This window comes from Sarcophilus harrisii, chromosome 2 (genome assembly GCF_902635505.1).
Source record: "Sarcophilus harrisii chromosome 2, mSarHar1.11, whole genome shotgun sequence".
NCBI classification, from domain to species: domain Eukaryota; kingdom Metazoa; phylum Chordata; class Mammalia; order Dasyuromorphia; family Dasyuridae; genus Sarcophilus; species Sarcophilus harrisii.
Window position 1 is genome coordinate 615,177,976 of NC_045427.1, and position 17,743 is coordinate 615,195,718.

Consider the following 17,743-nt stretch of genomic DNA (forward strand, 5'->3'; position numbering starts at 1 on the left):
CTGGGAGGCCCCATGAAATACAAAAAGTCCACTATGTATTGTAATTTGACAGAGATACTGAGATTTTCCTTGGCTAAAATGCAGCATCAAATACTCAGCCTTTGCTGCTAACACGTGTGCATAATAAAAGCAGAAATTTGGATAATGGTTGGAGAACACTCACCTGGTCTCCCTCAGTCCTAACCCAAATTCCAAAGACTGAGGATATAAAAGAGTAGCTAACCATGAGTCAGATAGTCAGATGTAACAACAACAGCAACAAATCTTTGATCTCTAGCCCTGACACAGGAGTAAAAAAAAGGCCAAAAAAAATCTACTTTTACCTCAGAAAGAATTCTGTCTGATTTTTGTTATCTGGGTATGATAGTTATGATTAAAGAGCTCTCAGTCTGCTTTCATCATGCAACAACTCTAGCCACTGCACCCTAGCAAAATAAAACCGAGGTGGCTAGAATGGTCCTGAAGAAATTAGATCAGAATACACTAGCAAGGAGCAATTCCCAGCAGAGATACGCTGGCAAAGACAAGTGCCCATAAAAGATCAAGCCTACTGAGAGCCGTGCTATGATATCAGGGCCCCTTGGGTAAGATTCCTATGCATACAAATTTTCCTCACTAATGGAGTATATGTTTGTGAAACAGAGAGCATTTATGAGGAGAACATTCTACTACAATTTTTATTATGCTATTTCCTTAAGCACCTTTGGTTTTAACCAATTGCCAGCAAGAGTGAAAACACTAATAGGGGCTTGTGCTTTGAGTTAATGCAGACCCCTTACAGAATATCTAGAACTTAAAATAGTCCTTCTGGGGGATATTATGTATGGCAGGTAGGTGCCACAAGTGCTGCGATCTTTACTTTCTTCTAACCCTGGACCCACCAAATTTGTCCTAATAACCAAAAGATTGGAGAGAGATTCTTATTCTAGAGGCTAAGGAAGCAATAGCAGAACAAGACTGCTCCATAAAAGCATTTAAAACCAGTAACACAAGGGGTCCTAGGTAGAAAGGAGGAGTGGGAAGTTGTACAGGAGGAAAGGCAGCTCTAGGCAGACTTCCAGGTGATGCTCTGGGTTCTCTGCACTGACACGCTGTCTGTACAGCTCTGGATTTCCAAAGAATATGTATGCCCCATCACGTAGCACTCGTCTCTGGATAAACAAGGGGAAAAAAAACCCACAGCTAATCAGGCTGCAGGTGGCGACTGGAGACAGGAATCATTTGACACCCTCCTCCTCTGCCATCTCCACCAAAAGTGGCCTTCAGGTGAGGATGTCAGATTAGCCGAGTCTTACAGGAAAATCAGGAAGAGGGTGAGAGCAAGGGAAGCGGGGAGGGTGGCAGCAATGAGGAATTAAGTAAAGAAAAATGGCAGGTGAAACAGGGAGACGCAGCAGCATGCTTTCTGCAGAAGGCTTGGCCCATGAATCGAGAGGTGACAAGTCTCTCATCTCGGATGCCAAAAGCCAGGGGCTCAATGCTGCAGCAGGTACTACATCCACACCTGCCAGCCCTTGGAAAAAAGCTATAAAGCATCACAGGAGGGCTGGGGAATGTTAAATGCTGCGAGCTGGAGACGGTTCAGCCTTGGAGAGCGGCAGGAGCAAATGTCCAGTTTGCAAGAGGCCCATTCCTGGGAAGCCTCCCTCCCATCCCCAGATATCCGGAGGGGTGGGGAGTAGGTGGAGGGAAGCTCCTGAAAGCAGGCACCCGAGCCTCACACACCAGGTCATCCCACCTGCCCCAGGTGAAGCCCAGAGATGGAGGGGAGGGGCGTTTCAGATGTGGGCCAGCTGTGAAATCTGCCAGATCCAGCACAAAGGGCCATATGTGATTTATAGATAATGGACAAGATGACAGAAAGCTGGAAAGCCTTATAAATTAAAGCGAGTCATAAACCAGCTCGGTCAAGCCCAAGTTTCTATGGAAACCCAAAAAGGGTCATGTGAGATAATGCACCAGGTTGCCTCCCACCTCCGAGGCAACATCAACACCTCAGTTTCCCTCCCTGTAAAAGGTATTTTGACTTCAGGTCACCAGGGGGCACCTGGGACTTCATCTGTTAATGATGCAAAAATAAAATGAAGACTAAGCTCGTCTAGAGCTACTGGCTTAGTTATGGCACAGATTAAAGCTGCTTTCTTGAGCAATACCCGAGGCTTGTGCTGTGCATCTTTGCTGTGCACAGAACATTCACTTGGTCTGTTCTCTGTAATGGGGAAAGAGAGAGGAATGAAGTGGGGAGGCAGAAGAGCACAGGCTTCTGAGCCAGGAAGACAGATTTAAATTCAAGTCTTACCCTTGATAGAATTTGCTGGTGACTCTGGGCAAGTTAACTATCCTCTTAGTGGCCCCAGGCAGCTTTCTAAGACTACAGATTGCTTTTTTTCCCCCAAAATGTCTCCCCTATCAAGCACTTTTGAAATTGATTTTTTGAACCATTTTAAGTCTTACATTTATCCTTTATAGAATTTTATCTTACTAAATTCAGGTCTGGTACTTTACCATAAGTTCTCAATTTTTTTTTCAGTCATGGACTCCTTTGGCAGTCTGTTGAAGATCATGAACCTATTCTTTTAACAGTGTTTTTACACATATCAAGTAAAGTATGTATATAAAAGAAGTCGCTTATCTTCATTAAAAAGGGAATTTCTTCTCAAATTTTCCTATGTTAATGAAGGAGGGGAAGGAAAAAGGAGAAGAAAAGAAGAAAAAAGATGAAGAAGGAGGAGAAGAAGAATAGGAAGAGGAATGGGAGGGGAGGAAGAAGAAGAAAGGTTTCTTGGGCCAGATTTTCTTTCCAGAAGAAGAATAGTAGAAGGAATCTAGGATTTCTCTGGATTCTGATAAAATGAAGCTCCACCTCTCACTCCCTCATCCCAGCTGGAGCTCTTCCAAGGGTAAATTCAGGAGTGTGGAAATTTCTAGATGATCTGAAAGACAATAATAAATCTTCCCACAAAACACTAAGAATTTTCCACAAGTATGAAAGCTACCCACAGAGCACAGTCCCTCTCTAGGGGAGACCAAGATTTCCCCATTGTGATGAATTCACAGCCCAACAAAATTCTAAACAAAATCTGAGAGCTAAAAGGAAGTTGAGCAGCCATCTACTCCAATCTATAGACAAGAGGAAGGCTTACTATAATATACTCCAAAAATAGTCATCCAGTCTCTGTTCAGAGACGTCCAGGGAGGAGGAACATACCATCTCTAGGAGCAGCTCATTCCACTTATGAACAATTTGAATTGCTAGAAAGATTTTCCTGGCATTGAAACTAAATAATAATAAGAATAATAGCTAACATGTATATAGTACTTTAAGTTTTGAGAATACTTAATATATTAATATGTATCATTTATGTATCTCACTCGATCCTTACAGCAACATTGTAAAGTAGAAATTACTGTTATACCCATTTTATCAATAAGAAAACTGAAGCTAGTAGAGGTTACATTACATGACTTACCCAGGGACACACAGCTAATAAATATCTGATGCAGAATTTGAATTTGGGTCTTTATGACCCCAGATCCAGCACCTGCCCTTTCACCCATTTTTTCTGGTACTGCCCTCTGAAGCCAAATGGAAAAAGTCTAATTGCTTCACTGCATGAGAGACCTTGAAATTCCGAAAAAACACTATCACATCCTTATGAATATTTAATATTCAAATGCCCCATGGTCATGAGGTAGAGGAGATAAGGGGTCCTAGGTAATTCAGTGTCCAAGGATTAAAAAAAGGAGCAGAGCTGGAGACTGCTGTTACATAACTCCTCTTCCTACTTCTTGTGGCTTTTCATCCCCAGCACCTCCCACTCCCTCAATTTCAAAATTTCAAGTGGAAAAAAGTAGTTCCTTACTGTCCTCCACCTACCCCCACCGAGTTAGAAATTGGAGAATGGGGCCCAAAGACTTTAAGTGACGGTCCAAAGTTACACAAATACAAAGTACAAGCTCTAATGGAAAGGCTATTGGTTTTGGAGTCAGAAGACCTTTGTTCATATGCTGACCTTCCCACTTATTAGTTATATGATCATCAGCAAGTTATTTCACTTCTCCAAATCTCAACTTTCTTCAACTATAAAATGGAAAAAACAAGACTTGTACCAACTATCTCTCAGGGTAATTGGAAGGAAAGCACTTGGAAAAAAATAATATTAAAACACTAAAGAAAGGGGAATTCCTATCAAATGGTCAAGCCAAATCTCAAATCCACTTGCAGTGAGTCCCAGGCCAGAGTTCCAAAAACTCTGGAACTTCAAATTCAATCTTTTGCTTAAACCTGATTTCAGATCCCAGCTCTGCCACTTGAGGAATTGTTCCCTTCCAAGTTGACAGCTGTGATCCTAAACTATCTTACCAAATCAGGATGTCTGTAGATAAACTGTATTGTGAATTCTTAATGTGGTAAGGTTCTCTAGCCCACCAGTCACCTCTTCCTGAGAAAGAGGATATTACCTGAATATCCGAGGCTCCCTGGGAAGAGCAGTTCTGCAGTTTGTACATCCAATACTCCTTTGCAGTGACAAAGAAGTTCCAGGGCAGCAGGGAACCAATTCCCATGCTGAAAAAGATGATGTAGGCCCCATGGTAGCGATCATGAGGCTTGGGGGAGTTATAATGGCTTTCTGGCTGTCCCTCAAGCAAGGGAGAATGTTCATCTGGTGAAGGGCTGTTTGGAGTTTTGTACATTGAGTTGGAACTCTGATAAAATCCATCTTCTGAGACAATGGCCACTATTGGGAGACAGAGAAAGGCTTATGTCAGAATCAAAAGCAGACTAGGAGAATCACATTGACCTTAAGTAACCCAATCTCAGAAAAAGAAATAGCTATAAAGGAACTGCCAAAGGGAAAAAAAAATCCTACATCTGATGGATTTCCAGGAGAAGGCTATCAAACTTTAAAAAAAATATTTTCCCCAATCATATGTAAAAAAAAAAAAATTTAACAATCATTTTGAAAATTTTTCTCTCTTCCTCTCTCACCTCCCCCTTCCCTGAAATGGTAAGGATTTTGTCTATCAAACTTCTTTTATAAAATATAGTAGCAGTTTATTTTTCCATGTGCAAAGGCAGTTTTCAACATTCACCTTTGCAAAACCTTATGTTCCATTTTTTTCACTCTCTCCCCTCCCCCAAGATAGTAAATAATCTATTTGCATAAGTTAAACATGTGCAATTCTTCTAAACATATTTCCATGTTTGTCAAACTGCCCCCCCAAAAAAAACAGATCAAAAGGGGAAAAAGCATGAGAAAGAAAAAAAATAAGCAAACAACCCCCCCCCCCCATATAGTGAAAATACTATACTTTGATCCACATTTAGTCACCATAGTTCTCTCTTGGATTGTGGATAGTACTTTCCATCACAAATCCATTGGAATTGTCTTGCATCACCTCATTGTTGAAAAGTATCAAACTTTTAAAAAACGTTTGGTACTCAGACTTTACAAATTTCTCTGCTCCCAAAAAATTGAGAAAAAAATGCCCTATCAGAATCTTTTTATGAAACAAACATAATCCTAATATCCAACCAGAGAAAGAGAAAACAAAGAAAATTATAGGCAATATCATTAATGAACATTGACTCGAAAGTTTTAAATAAAATTCTATCAGTCTGTAGTAATTTATCTAAGAAGTCATGCATTATGATGAAGTGGAATTTGTACCAGGGATGCAAAGATGTTTCAACATTAAGAAAACATAATTAATCATATTTAAAAACAAAATATCCAAAACTATACAAGTACCTCAATAGTCACAGAAAAAAAGTTTGACAAAGTACAGAACTTTTATACATAAAAAATCCCCATAAAGTATAGGCAAAGGGGTTTGTTTTATATCATAAAAAGCATCTATCTGAAACCAAAAGCAAACAGCAAATACAACCAGAACACTTTTTCAGTAAATATAAGAGTGAAGCAAGGATGCCCACTCTTCCAACTATTATCTGATATAGTTCTAAAAATGCTAGCAATAGCAATAAGACAAAAGAAAGAAATAAAAGGAATAAAGATAATAAAGAGAGACAATTATCCTTGTTTGCTGATGATATGATTAACAGAAATGAGCAAAGATACTAAATGAGACAATTAGGAACTTTAGCAACATTGTAGACTATAAAATATAGAATCACAAACCAATGGCATTTCTGTATAATAATAACAAAACACAAGAAGCAATAATAGAAAGGGAAATGTAAGATGTGTAAAATATCTGAGGATTAGCTTCCCAAAGCACACAAAAGACTTTAATAGATTCAATTGCAAAGTGATCCTTAAGGAAATAAAGAACAATTTAAAAAGCTAAAGTCAGTGTTCATGGCTAGGACATGCCAATATAAATAAAAATGCCAATACTACCAAAAATTAATTTACACTTTTAGTGATATATTAATCAAATTACCAAGAGGATACTTTGCAAAACTTAATAAAATAATAAGAAAATTCATTAAAAAAAAGATCTAGCATATCAAGGAAATTATAAAAAGAAGTAAGGACAAACAAGGAATAGCATTTCCAGACTTCACAATATATTATAAAGTAGTAATTATTAAAATCATCTGGCTTTGATGAAAGAATAGCAAGATCAATGGAATAGACTAGATAAGGGAGATTCAAAAACAATAGAATTTAATAACCCAGTGTTTTACAAAGTAGAAAACTTAAATTATCTAGAAAAAAGATCCCTATTTGTTAAAAACTGCTAGGAAAAATGGAAAGCAGTCTGGCAGAAATTAGATTTAGAACCAGATCTTATATCAGGGCATCTGGGTGGCACAATGGACAGAGAGCTGGGCCCAGAGTCAGGAAGGCTCATCTTCCTGAATTCAAATCTCATCTCAGTCACTTACTATTTGGCTAACTCTCGGCAAGTCACTTAATCCTGTTTGTCTCAGTTTCCCCATTTGTAAGATCAACTGGAAAATAGAATGGCAAACTTTCCAGTATCTTTGTCAAGAAAATCACAAATGATGTCACAAAGAATTAGACACAACTGAAAAATTACTGAACAATAAAAACACCTTATATCATATTTCATAGTACATTCTAAATGGATATGACCTTAATGTTAAGAATCACATCTGTGGAGAAAGAAGGAATTTATGGCCAAAGAAGTAGAGAACATTATGAAATGCAAAATGGATATTTTGATTATATTAATCAAAAAGGGTTTATACAAACAAAACCAATGCAGCCAAGATTAAAAGGGAAGCAGAAAACTGGGGGGGGGGGATTACATCTAAGGGTTCTGATAAAAGTATCATTTCTAAATTACATAAAGAATTGACTCAAATTTATAAGAATTCAAGTCATTCTCCAATTGACAAATGGTCAAAGGATATAAATAGACAATTTTCAAATGAAGAAATTAAAACTGTTTCTAATCATAAGAAAAAATTCCCGAATTCACTGTTGATTAGAGAAATGCAAATTAAGACACTTCTGAGGTACCACTAACCACCTCTCAGATCAACTAAGATTACAGGAAAAAAAAAATAATGATAAATGTTGGAGGGGGGGTGTGTGGGAAAACTAGGACACTACTACATTGTCGATGGAATTGTGAACTGGTCCAACCATTCTGAAAACACTTTGGAACTATGTTCAAAGGGCTATCAAACTGCATTCCCTTTGATCCAACAGTGTTTCTACTGGATTTGTATCCCAAAGAGATCATAAAGATTCCCTTAAAGAAGGGAAAGGGACCCACATGTACAAAAATGTTTGTGGCAGCCCTTTTTGTAGTGGCAAGGAACTGGAAACTGAGATGATGTCCATCAGTTGGGGAATGGCTATACAAATTATGATTTGTTAATGTAATGGAATATTATTGTTCGATAAGAAATGATCAGGAGGATGATTTCAAAGAGGCAAAACTAACATGAACTGATACTAAGTGAAGTAAGTAAAACTGAGAGAACATTGTACACAGCAATAACAAGATTATGTGATGATCAACTCTGATGGACGTGGCTTTTTTGAACAAGGTGATTCAGGCCAATTCCAATAGACTTGTGATGGACACAACCATCTACATCCAGTAAGAGGATTGTGAGGACTGAATGTGGATCACTACATAGTATTTTTACCTTGTTTTGTTGTTGTTTGCTGCTTTTTGTTTTCTTTCTCATTTTTTCTTTTTGATCTGATTTTTCTTGTGCAGCATAATAAACATGGACATATGTATAGAAAAATTGCACATGTGTAACTTATATTGGATTACTTGCTCTCTAGGGGAGTAGGTGAGGAGAAGGAAGGAAAAATTTTGGAACACAAGGTTTTACAAGAGTGAATGTTGAAAATTATCTATGCACATATTTTGAATGTAAAAAGCTTTAACAAAAAATACAATGTGATATATATATATATATATATATATATATATATATATATATATATGCATGTATGTATGTGGCATTCCCCAATGGATAGTCAAAGGATATGAACAAACAGCTCTCAAAAGAAGTACAATGTTCACAACCATATTTTAAAAAACGCTTCAAATCACTAATAATTAGAGAAATACAAATCAAAATAACTGAAGGCTTCACTTCACAACCTGCATATTGGCAAAGAATTTACAAAAAATGACAACAGTCACTCTTCAAGGGGTTATGGGAAGATGAGCATGCTAACATATTGTTGGTGAGGCTATGAAGTGGTACAATAGTTCTGACAAATAATTTGTAATGATGCAAATAGAGTGACCCATATGTCTATATCCTTTTAATCAGAATCCTTACTACTGGACTTATACCCTAAGGAAACCATTGATAAGAAAAAAGTCCCAATATACTTCAAAATATCTATAGCCACAATTTTTTGTGAAAGCTAAGTGGGAGAGGGGAGTAGATACCTATCAATTGGGGAATGGCTAAACAAATTTACATGAATTTAATCAAATATTATTATGCCACAGGAACTGATGTATGTGATAAATAGAGAAGTATGGAAAGAGCTACGTGAACTGATGTAGAATGAAGTAAGCAGAGACAAGAAAACAACATGCGCACAGTAACTACAAAAATGCAAAGAATGGTCCAACAAATCAAAATCAAAAGTAAATGTAACAGGGACAAGTAAGTAATGCAGTGGTTAGAGTTTGGACCCTGGAGTCAGAAGGACCATAGAGGATGCCCATCAGTTGAGGAATGACTGAATAAGTTATAGTATATGAATGTTATGGGATATTACTATTCTATAAGAAATGATCAGCAGGATGATTTCAGAAAGGCTTGGAGAGATTTACATGAGCTGATGCTGAGTAAAGTGAATAGAACAAGAGAATTTTGTACGCAGCAACAATAAGATTATGATCAACTCTGATCAGGGCCCTTTTTAACAATTAGGCAATGAGGGCCAATTCCAATAGATCTGTGATGGAGAGAGCCTTCTGCATCCAGAAAGAGGACTATGGGGACTGAATGTAGATCACAACATAGCATTTTCCTTTGCAGGAGCCTCAACTTTAACTTCAGACACTTATTAGCAATGTGAACCTGGGCAAGTCACTAAACTCCAGTTGCCTCCCCCTACCTCTAAGGAAATAGAACAAAATAAAAATCAAACAAGACTAGAATGAAGAGGTATGAGACGATATTCTCAATGCATCCCTTTGTGGAAGTGGGAAATTCATCGGTGTTACAAATTGCACATGTTTTTGGACATACTTGACGTATTGATCAATTTTGCTAATCTAAAAAATTACTAATTTGCCTCATGGGATGACTCTTGGGGAAGGTGTGAGGGGAGAGAAACTTGGTGACATGAGATAAAAAATTTTCAATAAAAACTTAAATAAAAAAAGAATCACACTGAATAAGTTCCTTATACATAACACTCCATTTCCCATCTCTGGGTATTTGTACAGGCTGTTAAGGGTCAAAACTGAAAAGCACTTCTTCATCACTCACTATTTAGAAATCTTCATTTCTCTTCAACTTGAAGCCAGATGCCTCCTTCTGCAGGAAGCTTTTTTCTGATCTCATGCTGGTGTCCCCATCTAACAATTACTCTATTTTTGTTCTGTAAATACTAAAATATGCCCATGCTGTCCCCTTCCCCTATAGAATCTAAGTTCCTTGAGGGTAAAACTCATTTCCTTTTTCTCTATATATACCCATGCCTAACACAATGCCTGGCACAGAAGCACTTAATAAATGCTTCTTAACTGTTTGAATGAGCAATTGACTTTCAGAAGGAGTTAGGAAGCTTTTAAAATTTATGATGTGGCCATATACTTTATTATAGTCAAAGTTTCAAAATTTGGAATCATGTGAGAAAGATCACCTTTCATACCCTTTGGCCCAAAGAGATCACTACTAGGTATTTAGACCAAGATGGTCAAAGACAGAAAAAGAAGCCTTATGGTTCAAAATGTACATTGTAATGCTTGTAGTGTCAAAAACTTTAAAAAAACACAATTATATCATAACCTGGAATACAAGTGGATGCCCATCAATTGGAAAATATCTCTTAAAAATATAGTATATGAATTTACAGAATATAACTTTACCCCAAAAAATTAACTATAAAAAATAAACAAATATAAGGAATTTAGAGAAGCATAGAAAGGAAGTTCAGAAACAACGTAGACTTGGATAAACAAAATCAAGAGAACTATATCTACAACATAAATAGTGTAAAGAAAAAGAATTATGATTAACTGCAATGCCAATTTTGGTCCCAAAGAAATTTTTTAAAATGTATTCTTTCCTGGTAGAGAGGTGGAGGAATATGGTTACAGTATGTGATATACACACTGTCAGATAAGATTACTTTATTGGTTAGTTTGGTTATATTTAGTTAGTTGGTTATATTTTTCTTCTGTTAAAAAGGAAGTTTCAAAGGTTGTAGGTGGTTAAAGAGGAATGACATGTTAAAACCAAAGGTAACAGGAAAACTTGGGGGGGGAATAAATGGGTTAAATAAAATAAAATAGGGGTTTCTTACTTAGGGAGGCCTCCAAAACCTGATAGGAAAGCTTTAGGTGTAAGGAGAAAGAATGGTGGACATTACTCTCTGGTAAGTGCAATAGCCTAAAACCCTGTTCCCTTATAAACTAGGCTGGCTTTTCCTTAATAGGATTCTCCATATTTAATCAGTTCTAGGAATCCTAAGCTCTGATTGGTGATACAGCTCTCTAGTGCCCTAAGAACAAAATCTAAAATGTGAATACTCACTCAGCACCTCGGTCAGGCGTCATGACAACGGACCGTCATGAACGCAGAGGCAGAAACGCTGTGCCCACCTGAATCAGTGCTGTAACCTTGCCGGATGGCTTTTCCCTGCTCTGAATATCCTTTGCCTGCTGTAACTAAGTTTTGCTAACAATCAGATGTTCTTTTAAGAGACTTATTTCGTTTCCATCTAAGTAACCAGTCTAACCTGAATTAAGCCTGGTCTAATTGGCCACTTCCCTTATCTTCGGTCAAATTCCTATCCTGAACTACTCTGGGAACCCTGGAGAGAAATAGAATATATTTAACAGAGCCTTATTCAATTCAGCTTGCTTTGGACCCCTCTTTTATCTCTACCTTTATCACCTAGCTGCAGAACTGCAACCAGGGTGGAATGATGGGAGGTTTCTCCTGGGGAAAGGAACACAAAGGGTGTGGGCAGCATTTCAGAGTCTTGGAGCTACATAGAAACAATGGCACTGGAGTCCCAATCTCGTCCTAGCCAGTAGAGCTCTCCCCATCTCTCCCATCCTGGGCAGCAGCCTCCCTGCTGGCCTCAGACACAAAATAAAGCAATGCCTGACTGTTTGGGTGTTGAATTTGACTCTAAGAGAGCATCTATTTTTGTGCTTTACATAGCATCTCCCTGTTAAAGCTTGAAAAAAAATCAGATATATATCCATAAAGCTAAAGCTGGGATCCCCATCAGTCCCTTTCTTTGTTCCTCCCTCAAACAAAACAGCATCACAAGAAAAGCCAGGACAGATGAGACTGAATCTACATTCACATCAAATTGGACAAAGTGGGGCTGTCTTCATCTGGTGGGATAACCCACTAAAGAAGGAGAAGCAGGGGAGATGGCAGGAAACAAATGGCGGGCCCCACTGGGGCGATCTGACCCAGCCAGACTAATAACTGTAACATATAACTCTGTATGGCTGCAAAGCAGGCTGGTCCAGCTGCAGGCATCGAGGCATTGGTGTCAGCATTTCTATTTTAAACTCCCCCGCCTGAGCACTCTCCAAGCTCAACTGCAACTTGCAGAGAATCTCGCTCCTCCAAACTCGCCAGCATGGTCTGACTTTTGATTTCACTTTTTAAAATGTTTAAGCAGATAAGTTCCGAATCACATGGGACAGCAGGGAAGAGAGGAATGGTTTTCCCCCAGACACTCTACCACTCACTCTGGGCAGGGAGAAAGAATGAGGAGATACCTGAAGGGCTCACTCTGCACCCCATCCAAACCAAATTCAGTGACTTTCTTGTCAATTATTTTTGGGTACTGTAGAGAAAAGGATTGTCAAGATTGAGCAAGTTTCTCAAAGTTGGGAATTGGGAGGGTTAGAGTCAGGATGAACCATTAATATTCTCATTTTCTTTCTCTCTCTCTCTCTCTCTCTCTCTCTCTCTCTCTCTCTCTCTCTCTCTCTCTCTCTCTGTGTGTGTGTGTGTGTGTCTGTCGCTGTCTCCCTCTAGTGTGTCTGTCTGTCTTTCTCCTTTCTCTGTCTCTCTCTCTATCTTTCTCTCTCTCTTTGTATGTCTCTGTCTCTCTCTCTCTTTCTCATCTCTCTCTTCTCTCCCTTCCCTTCTTCCCCCTCTCTTCTGTTTCTCTCCCCCCCCTCTCTTTCTGTCTCTCTCTGTCTGTCTCTCTGTCTCTGTCTCTTTCTGTCTCTCTTTCAGTCCAAGGCATTAATACAGAACGAAACCTTACCAGATTTCAGAAATTACCAGCTTCTGGATGGGAAAATGAAAGAAGACAGAGGCTGGCCACAAAACTGAGGGGCAAGGGACGGGCTACCAAAGAATGGGCACAAACCCGTGTCCTCTTGCTTTCCTGAAGGGTATGAATAATGTAGCTAGAAGGGTCAAACACTCAAAGATCCCAAAACAGATTCAAATCAAACTGGGAGATATTTAACAAAATAAAAATATAATAGAACACTTTCAATTTGTGTCTGACTTTTCATGACTCCATTTGGGGTTTTCTTGGGCAAAGTTATGGAGCAGTTTGCCATTTCCTTCACCAGCTCAATTTACACATGAGGAAACTGAGGAAAACACAGCAGTGATTTGCCCTGAGTCTCACAAAGAGTGAGATCACATTTGAATTCAGGTCTTTATTCAATGCCCGTGGTCTGTGCATTATGCCACCACCAATGGCCTCTTAATATGTAATTCTTTAGGTCATCGTGAGGATCTGTCAGATTCCTTATATATATAATTTAGTGGCCATTTCTACCTTAATTTGATGCCTCTGGTATAGAGGAATGAACACTCTCCACAGAGTTAAAAGGCCTGAACTTAAATAGAGACCCCTGCCCTTTCCTTCTCCTACTGCCCCCACCATGGCCACCACTCCTATTCCTGTCACCTGATATTAAAGAGTGTTTTAAATTTGAAAAAAACAGTTTATACCAAACTGAGCTTCATGACTTTGCACACTAGTTACTTTTTCTGAAGAAGGAGGGCATGAATAGAGAAAGCAGACCTGTGATTTGCCAGCATAGGGAATTCCCGGTGCGGAAGCTCCCTCTCTAGTTCAGGAGTGCTCAGGACCATAGCTATTATGTGTCAGAGTTAGGACTTGAATCTTCCTGGGTGCAAGATCAGGAGATAGCAATTGATTTCTGATACCTTGATGCCTTTTGAAGATACATAGGGAAGGTATTATTATTCCCATTTGACACATGAGGAAATTGAGGCTCAGAGAGATGGCAGGACTTCCAAGTGTAGGTTTTAAAGCTCAGCTTCGCTAACCTCTGGACTTCAGTTTCCTTCTGGGTCTAAAGATGGTTTGGATGGTCTCTGAATTTCCTCCCAGTTCTGCCATTCTATTATTTTATATCCTTATTTCCGGGCTAATGAGTCCAACATTCAGCAGTGATCCTGATCACTCACCTTTTGGCCAGAAACTACTGCCTTTTCTGCAGTAGCACATAGCTCAGGGGTACAGAAAAAGAGGGTACCCAAAATACTTTTTTTGAATAATGTAGTATTCAGTGATAGACACATTTGGAATATCATTCTATTTAGACCCCAAGTTCTGTGTCCAATTTGTATAGTCACCTGCTGTGGAACCCAAATGGGGCTTCCATCACTGTGGCAGCTAAGGGGTATGGCGGATAGAGCACTGGGCCTGGAATGAGGAAAAATCAAATCCAACCTCAGATACTTATTAGTTGTGTGACCCTGGGCAAGTCGTTTAATGGTTTGCCTCAGTTTCCTCATCTGTAAAACAGGGATAATAATAGCACAAGGTTGTTGTGTGGCTCAAAAGGGTTAACATTTGTAATATCTGTCTCAGTTTCCTCATCTGTAAAATGGAAATATAATAGCACAGGATTATTGTAGGGATCAAAAGTCTTAAAATGTGCAATGTTTTCCTGGGTTTCTCGATCTCTAAAAGGGAGGTGATAATAGCACAGGATTGTTGGGTGGATCAAAAGAGTTAAAATTTATAATATTTGTCTGTTTCCTCATCTGTAAAATGTAAATATAATAGCACAGGATTGTTGTGAGGACTGAAAGATTTAATATTTGCAAAGTGCTTAGCACAGTGGCAGGCAACTACGCTATATAAATGTTAGCTCTTATTATCACCTATGGAAGAGGAAATCCGTGTGGGCAAACAACAAAGAAATGGTATTGCCATGGCAGTACTTGGCAGTACAGGGCAGTACCCAGGCTCTGGAAGCAAAAGACCTTGAGTTTTAGTGGCAACTTTACCAGCTCTGTCCTTTTCGACAAGTCATTTCCCCTTTCTGTGCCTCAGTTTCCCCATGAGCTAACTACCTAGCTCACAGAGTGAGCATAATCCAAGTGAGGAAGCTTTGAAGGCATCAAGCATTATTAGCCAGGGCAAACTATTATTATCCATTCTGAAACAGGGAGATTAACTTTATGAGCCACTAATTCCAGGGAGCTGCTCTATCTTCAATCAGACCTCTAGGGCGGCACAGGCCGGGTTTAGTTCCTCTTAGGATCATAGTTTTAGACTGGAAGGAACTTTAGATACCATCCAGCACAGATGAGGAAAATGAGGAAACTTCAGGTAAAACAGCTGCTATTAGCAGGGCCGAAATTTAAGTCCAGATTCGTGGACTCCCGGTTCCACTAAAGCGCACTGCCTTGGCTACTTCTTATTTACTCCCCCAGCCCCAAAGCTGGTTTGCAGGAGCATGGAGAAATCTACTGGGTGGGAAAAGAAGGGGTAAAAACACAAACCAACAAAAAACTGAGGTCCACTATGGCCGTATGCAGAGGAAGAGAAAAAAAACAGAGATGGGAGAGTGAGGAAGAGGGGCACAGGCTGGAAGGTGGGAGATGCCAGGAACTGAGGGAGACAGACAGAAAGGGCGCAGGAGGGAGAAAGGGAAACGGCCCGCAGCCACCGGACGAGAGGGGGGTCGGAAGGCCCGGGGAGGCCGGGCTGCGGGGGAGAGCTGGGCACACAGACCTGGGAAGAGGAGGGAGCTGCAGGCCGGCCGAGCCAGCTGAGAGAGTGTGAGCGAGGCCCAGGAGCCACACAGAGAAAGAGAAAGCGGCCCGGGAGGAAGGAGCGGCGGCCGCGGGGGGAGCGGTGTGGGCTACAAAGAGCTCAGACGGCCTGGATCCGGGCCGGGGCCCAGCCCGCGCACCCCACGCGCTCCCCGGGCCCGATCCTGCCGGGCCAGCCCGATCCCCCCCTCGGGGCCGCGGCGGCGCGGGCTCCCCCCAGCACTCACTGTCGCCTCCTCCGGGCTCCGCAGCTGCTCCCCCGGGGCCGCCGCAGCCTCAGAGACCGAGCTGCTCCCCGGGCTCCGCCCCGCCCTTCCCGGCTCCTCCCTCGCCCTTTCTCGGGGGCGGCCTTTCTCCGCCTCCAGCCTGGGCCCGCCCTTGGGAGCCAGTCAGACTGGCGAAAGGCGCGCTGCGGTGGGCTACCCAGCCGCTGTGGGAATCTCTCCGGGCCTCAGTTTCCTAATCTGTAATATACTCATTAAGCACCTAGTGTGGGTCAGGCCACAGGTGTTCTGTGTCTCTAAGTCCTAGGCTCCCTTTTCTTCCACTCTGAGCTGCTGTATTCTCTCACTTTAAGTCCTAGGGTCCCTTCTCTTCCATTTTTGAGGTGGTGTTCTATCGCACTAGGTTCTAAAGTCCCTTTTCTTCCACCTCTGACCCACTGTGTTCTATGATTCTAGGTTCTAAAAGTCCCTTCTATTGTCTAAGGTTCATGACTCCTCCTTCTCTCCTGCTCCCCAAGATCCTTTGGATTAAGTTAATTTCCAGTTTTGTTCTGTATGTTTTAAGGTTCCAACACATCATGTTCTAAATCCTTTCTTTTCTAATGTTCTATGTTGTCTAGCTAAGCATTGCCCCATACACATACACTCTATTCTCTTAGAGTCCTTTCCTGCTCTGATATTCTCTGTTCTAGATCCCAGCTCTAGTATAGTGTGTGTTCCCAGATCCCTTATAGCTCCTACGCTCCATGTTTTATATTCTAAGATTCCTCTTCTCTCCTACCCAACTCTGAAGCTCTAAAATTCTATGGATTAAGCTCCATTTCAGTGTTCTGGTTCTCTGTATTCTCAAGTCCCATTGCTATATTCAGTTCTCTGAGGGCCCTACTAGCTAGCTCTGTTTTTTTCTAATCGACAAAGTTCACGATCTGTGCAAAAGGGGTGATAAGACATGGATGATGTGAGTAGGGATTGCTTCATTTACTTTACTTATGTCTCCAGCATCTAGCATAACTTGGCACATAGTAGGCACTTAATAAATACTCATTGATTATTGATAAGATAAAGAAGATAAATACTTCTTTATCTACAGAATATAAACTCTTCAGGAGGACCAACCATTTCTTTGTAAGGCTTATTAACGTGTCAATAAATTGATCTTAAGTTACCAAATCTTTTCAGAAATCTAACCTTTTTCCCCCAAAAATTTCCAATGCCTGTTCCCTCCTTGTCTTGGCCCTCTGCTCTCCTCTTGGTTATTGCACGCTGAGCCAGGACAACCTAGAAAAACTCAGTTCTGCCTAGAAACCCCTAACTTCAGCTGCTGCTGTGCCCAAAGCAGTGTGTCATGCTAGGAGTCAGGAACTTGGAGCTAAGAGACTTGGATTTGAAGTCTTGTTCCAGCTATCCTGCTGATAGCAACTATGTATTGCTGGATAAATTACTGAACTTCCTGTGATACAGTTACCTAATCTGTAAAATGAAAATAATAATACTCTTACTTTTGGGAAGGAAAGTGTTTTATAAACATTAAAGCAAGATAGGAAGATGAGTTGAAATTAAGGGCCAGGAGAAAGGCAATTGCTGTAAGTAGCAAAGGGTGCTGGGATATGTGTTAGGGAGGAAGTGTGGTACAATAGAGAGGACCTTTAATGGAGGGTCCCACTTCTACTGCCTTGTGTGGTCTTGGGGAAGTATGTCAATAAACCTCCCTGAGCCTCATTTTCCTTATTCATAAAATGAAGAGATTGGATTCAGTGGTCTGTGAGGGCCAACGATTCTATGAATGTTGTTCTAGTAGTGCTCCCTACACCAGGTAGTCACATATGTCACATTATGC

At 40.4% G+C, this 17,743-nt stretch overlaps 1 protein-coding gene across 1 annotated transcript in view; it reads right to left on the minus strand.

The window, feature by feature from the left end:
- SLC29A3 (solute carrier family 29 member 3) overlaps positions 1-16,004 on the minus strand; it is a 72,718-nt gene extending 56,714 nt beyond the window's left edge. The window contains exons 1-2 of the mRNA XM_012547968.3: positions 15,910-16,004; positions 4,462-4,739 (exon numbers count right to left, since the gene is read on the minus strand). Coding sequence (XP_012403422.1) covers positions 4,462-4,739; position 15,910 — 279 coding nt within the window. The 5' untranslated portion in view covers positions 15,911-16,004. The remainder of the gene's footprint in view (positions 1-4,461; positions 4,740-15,909) is intronic.
- Positions 16,005-17,743: the final 1,739 nt, after the last annotated feature.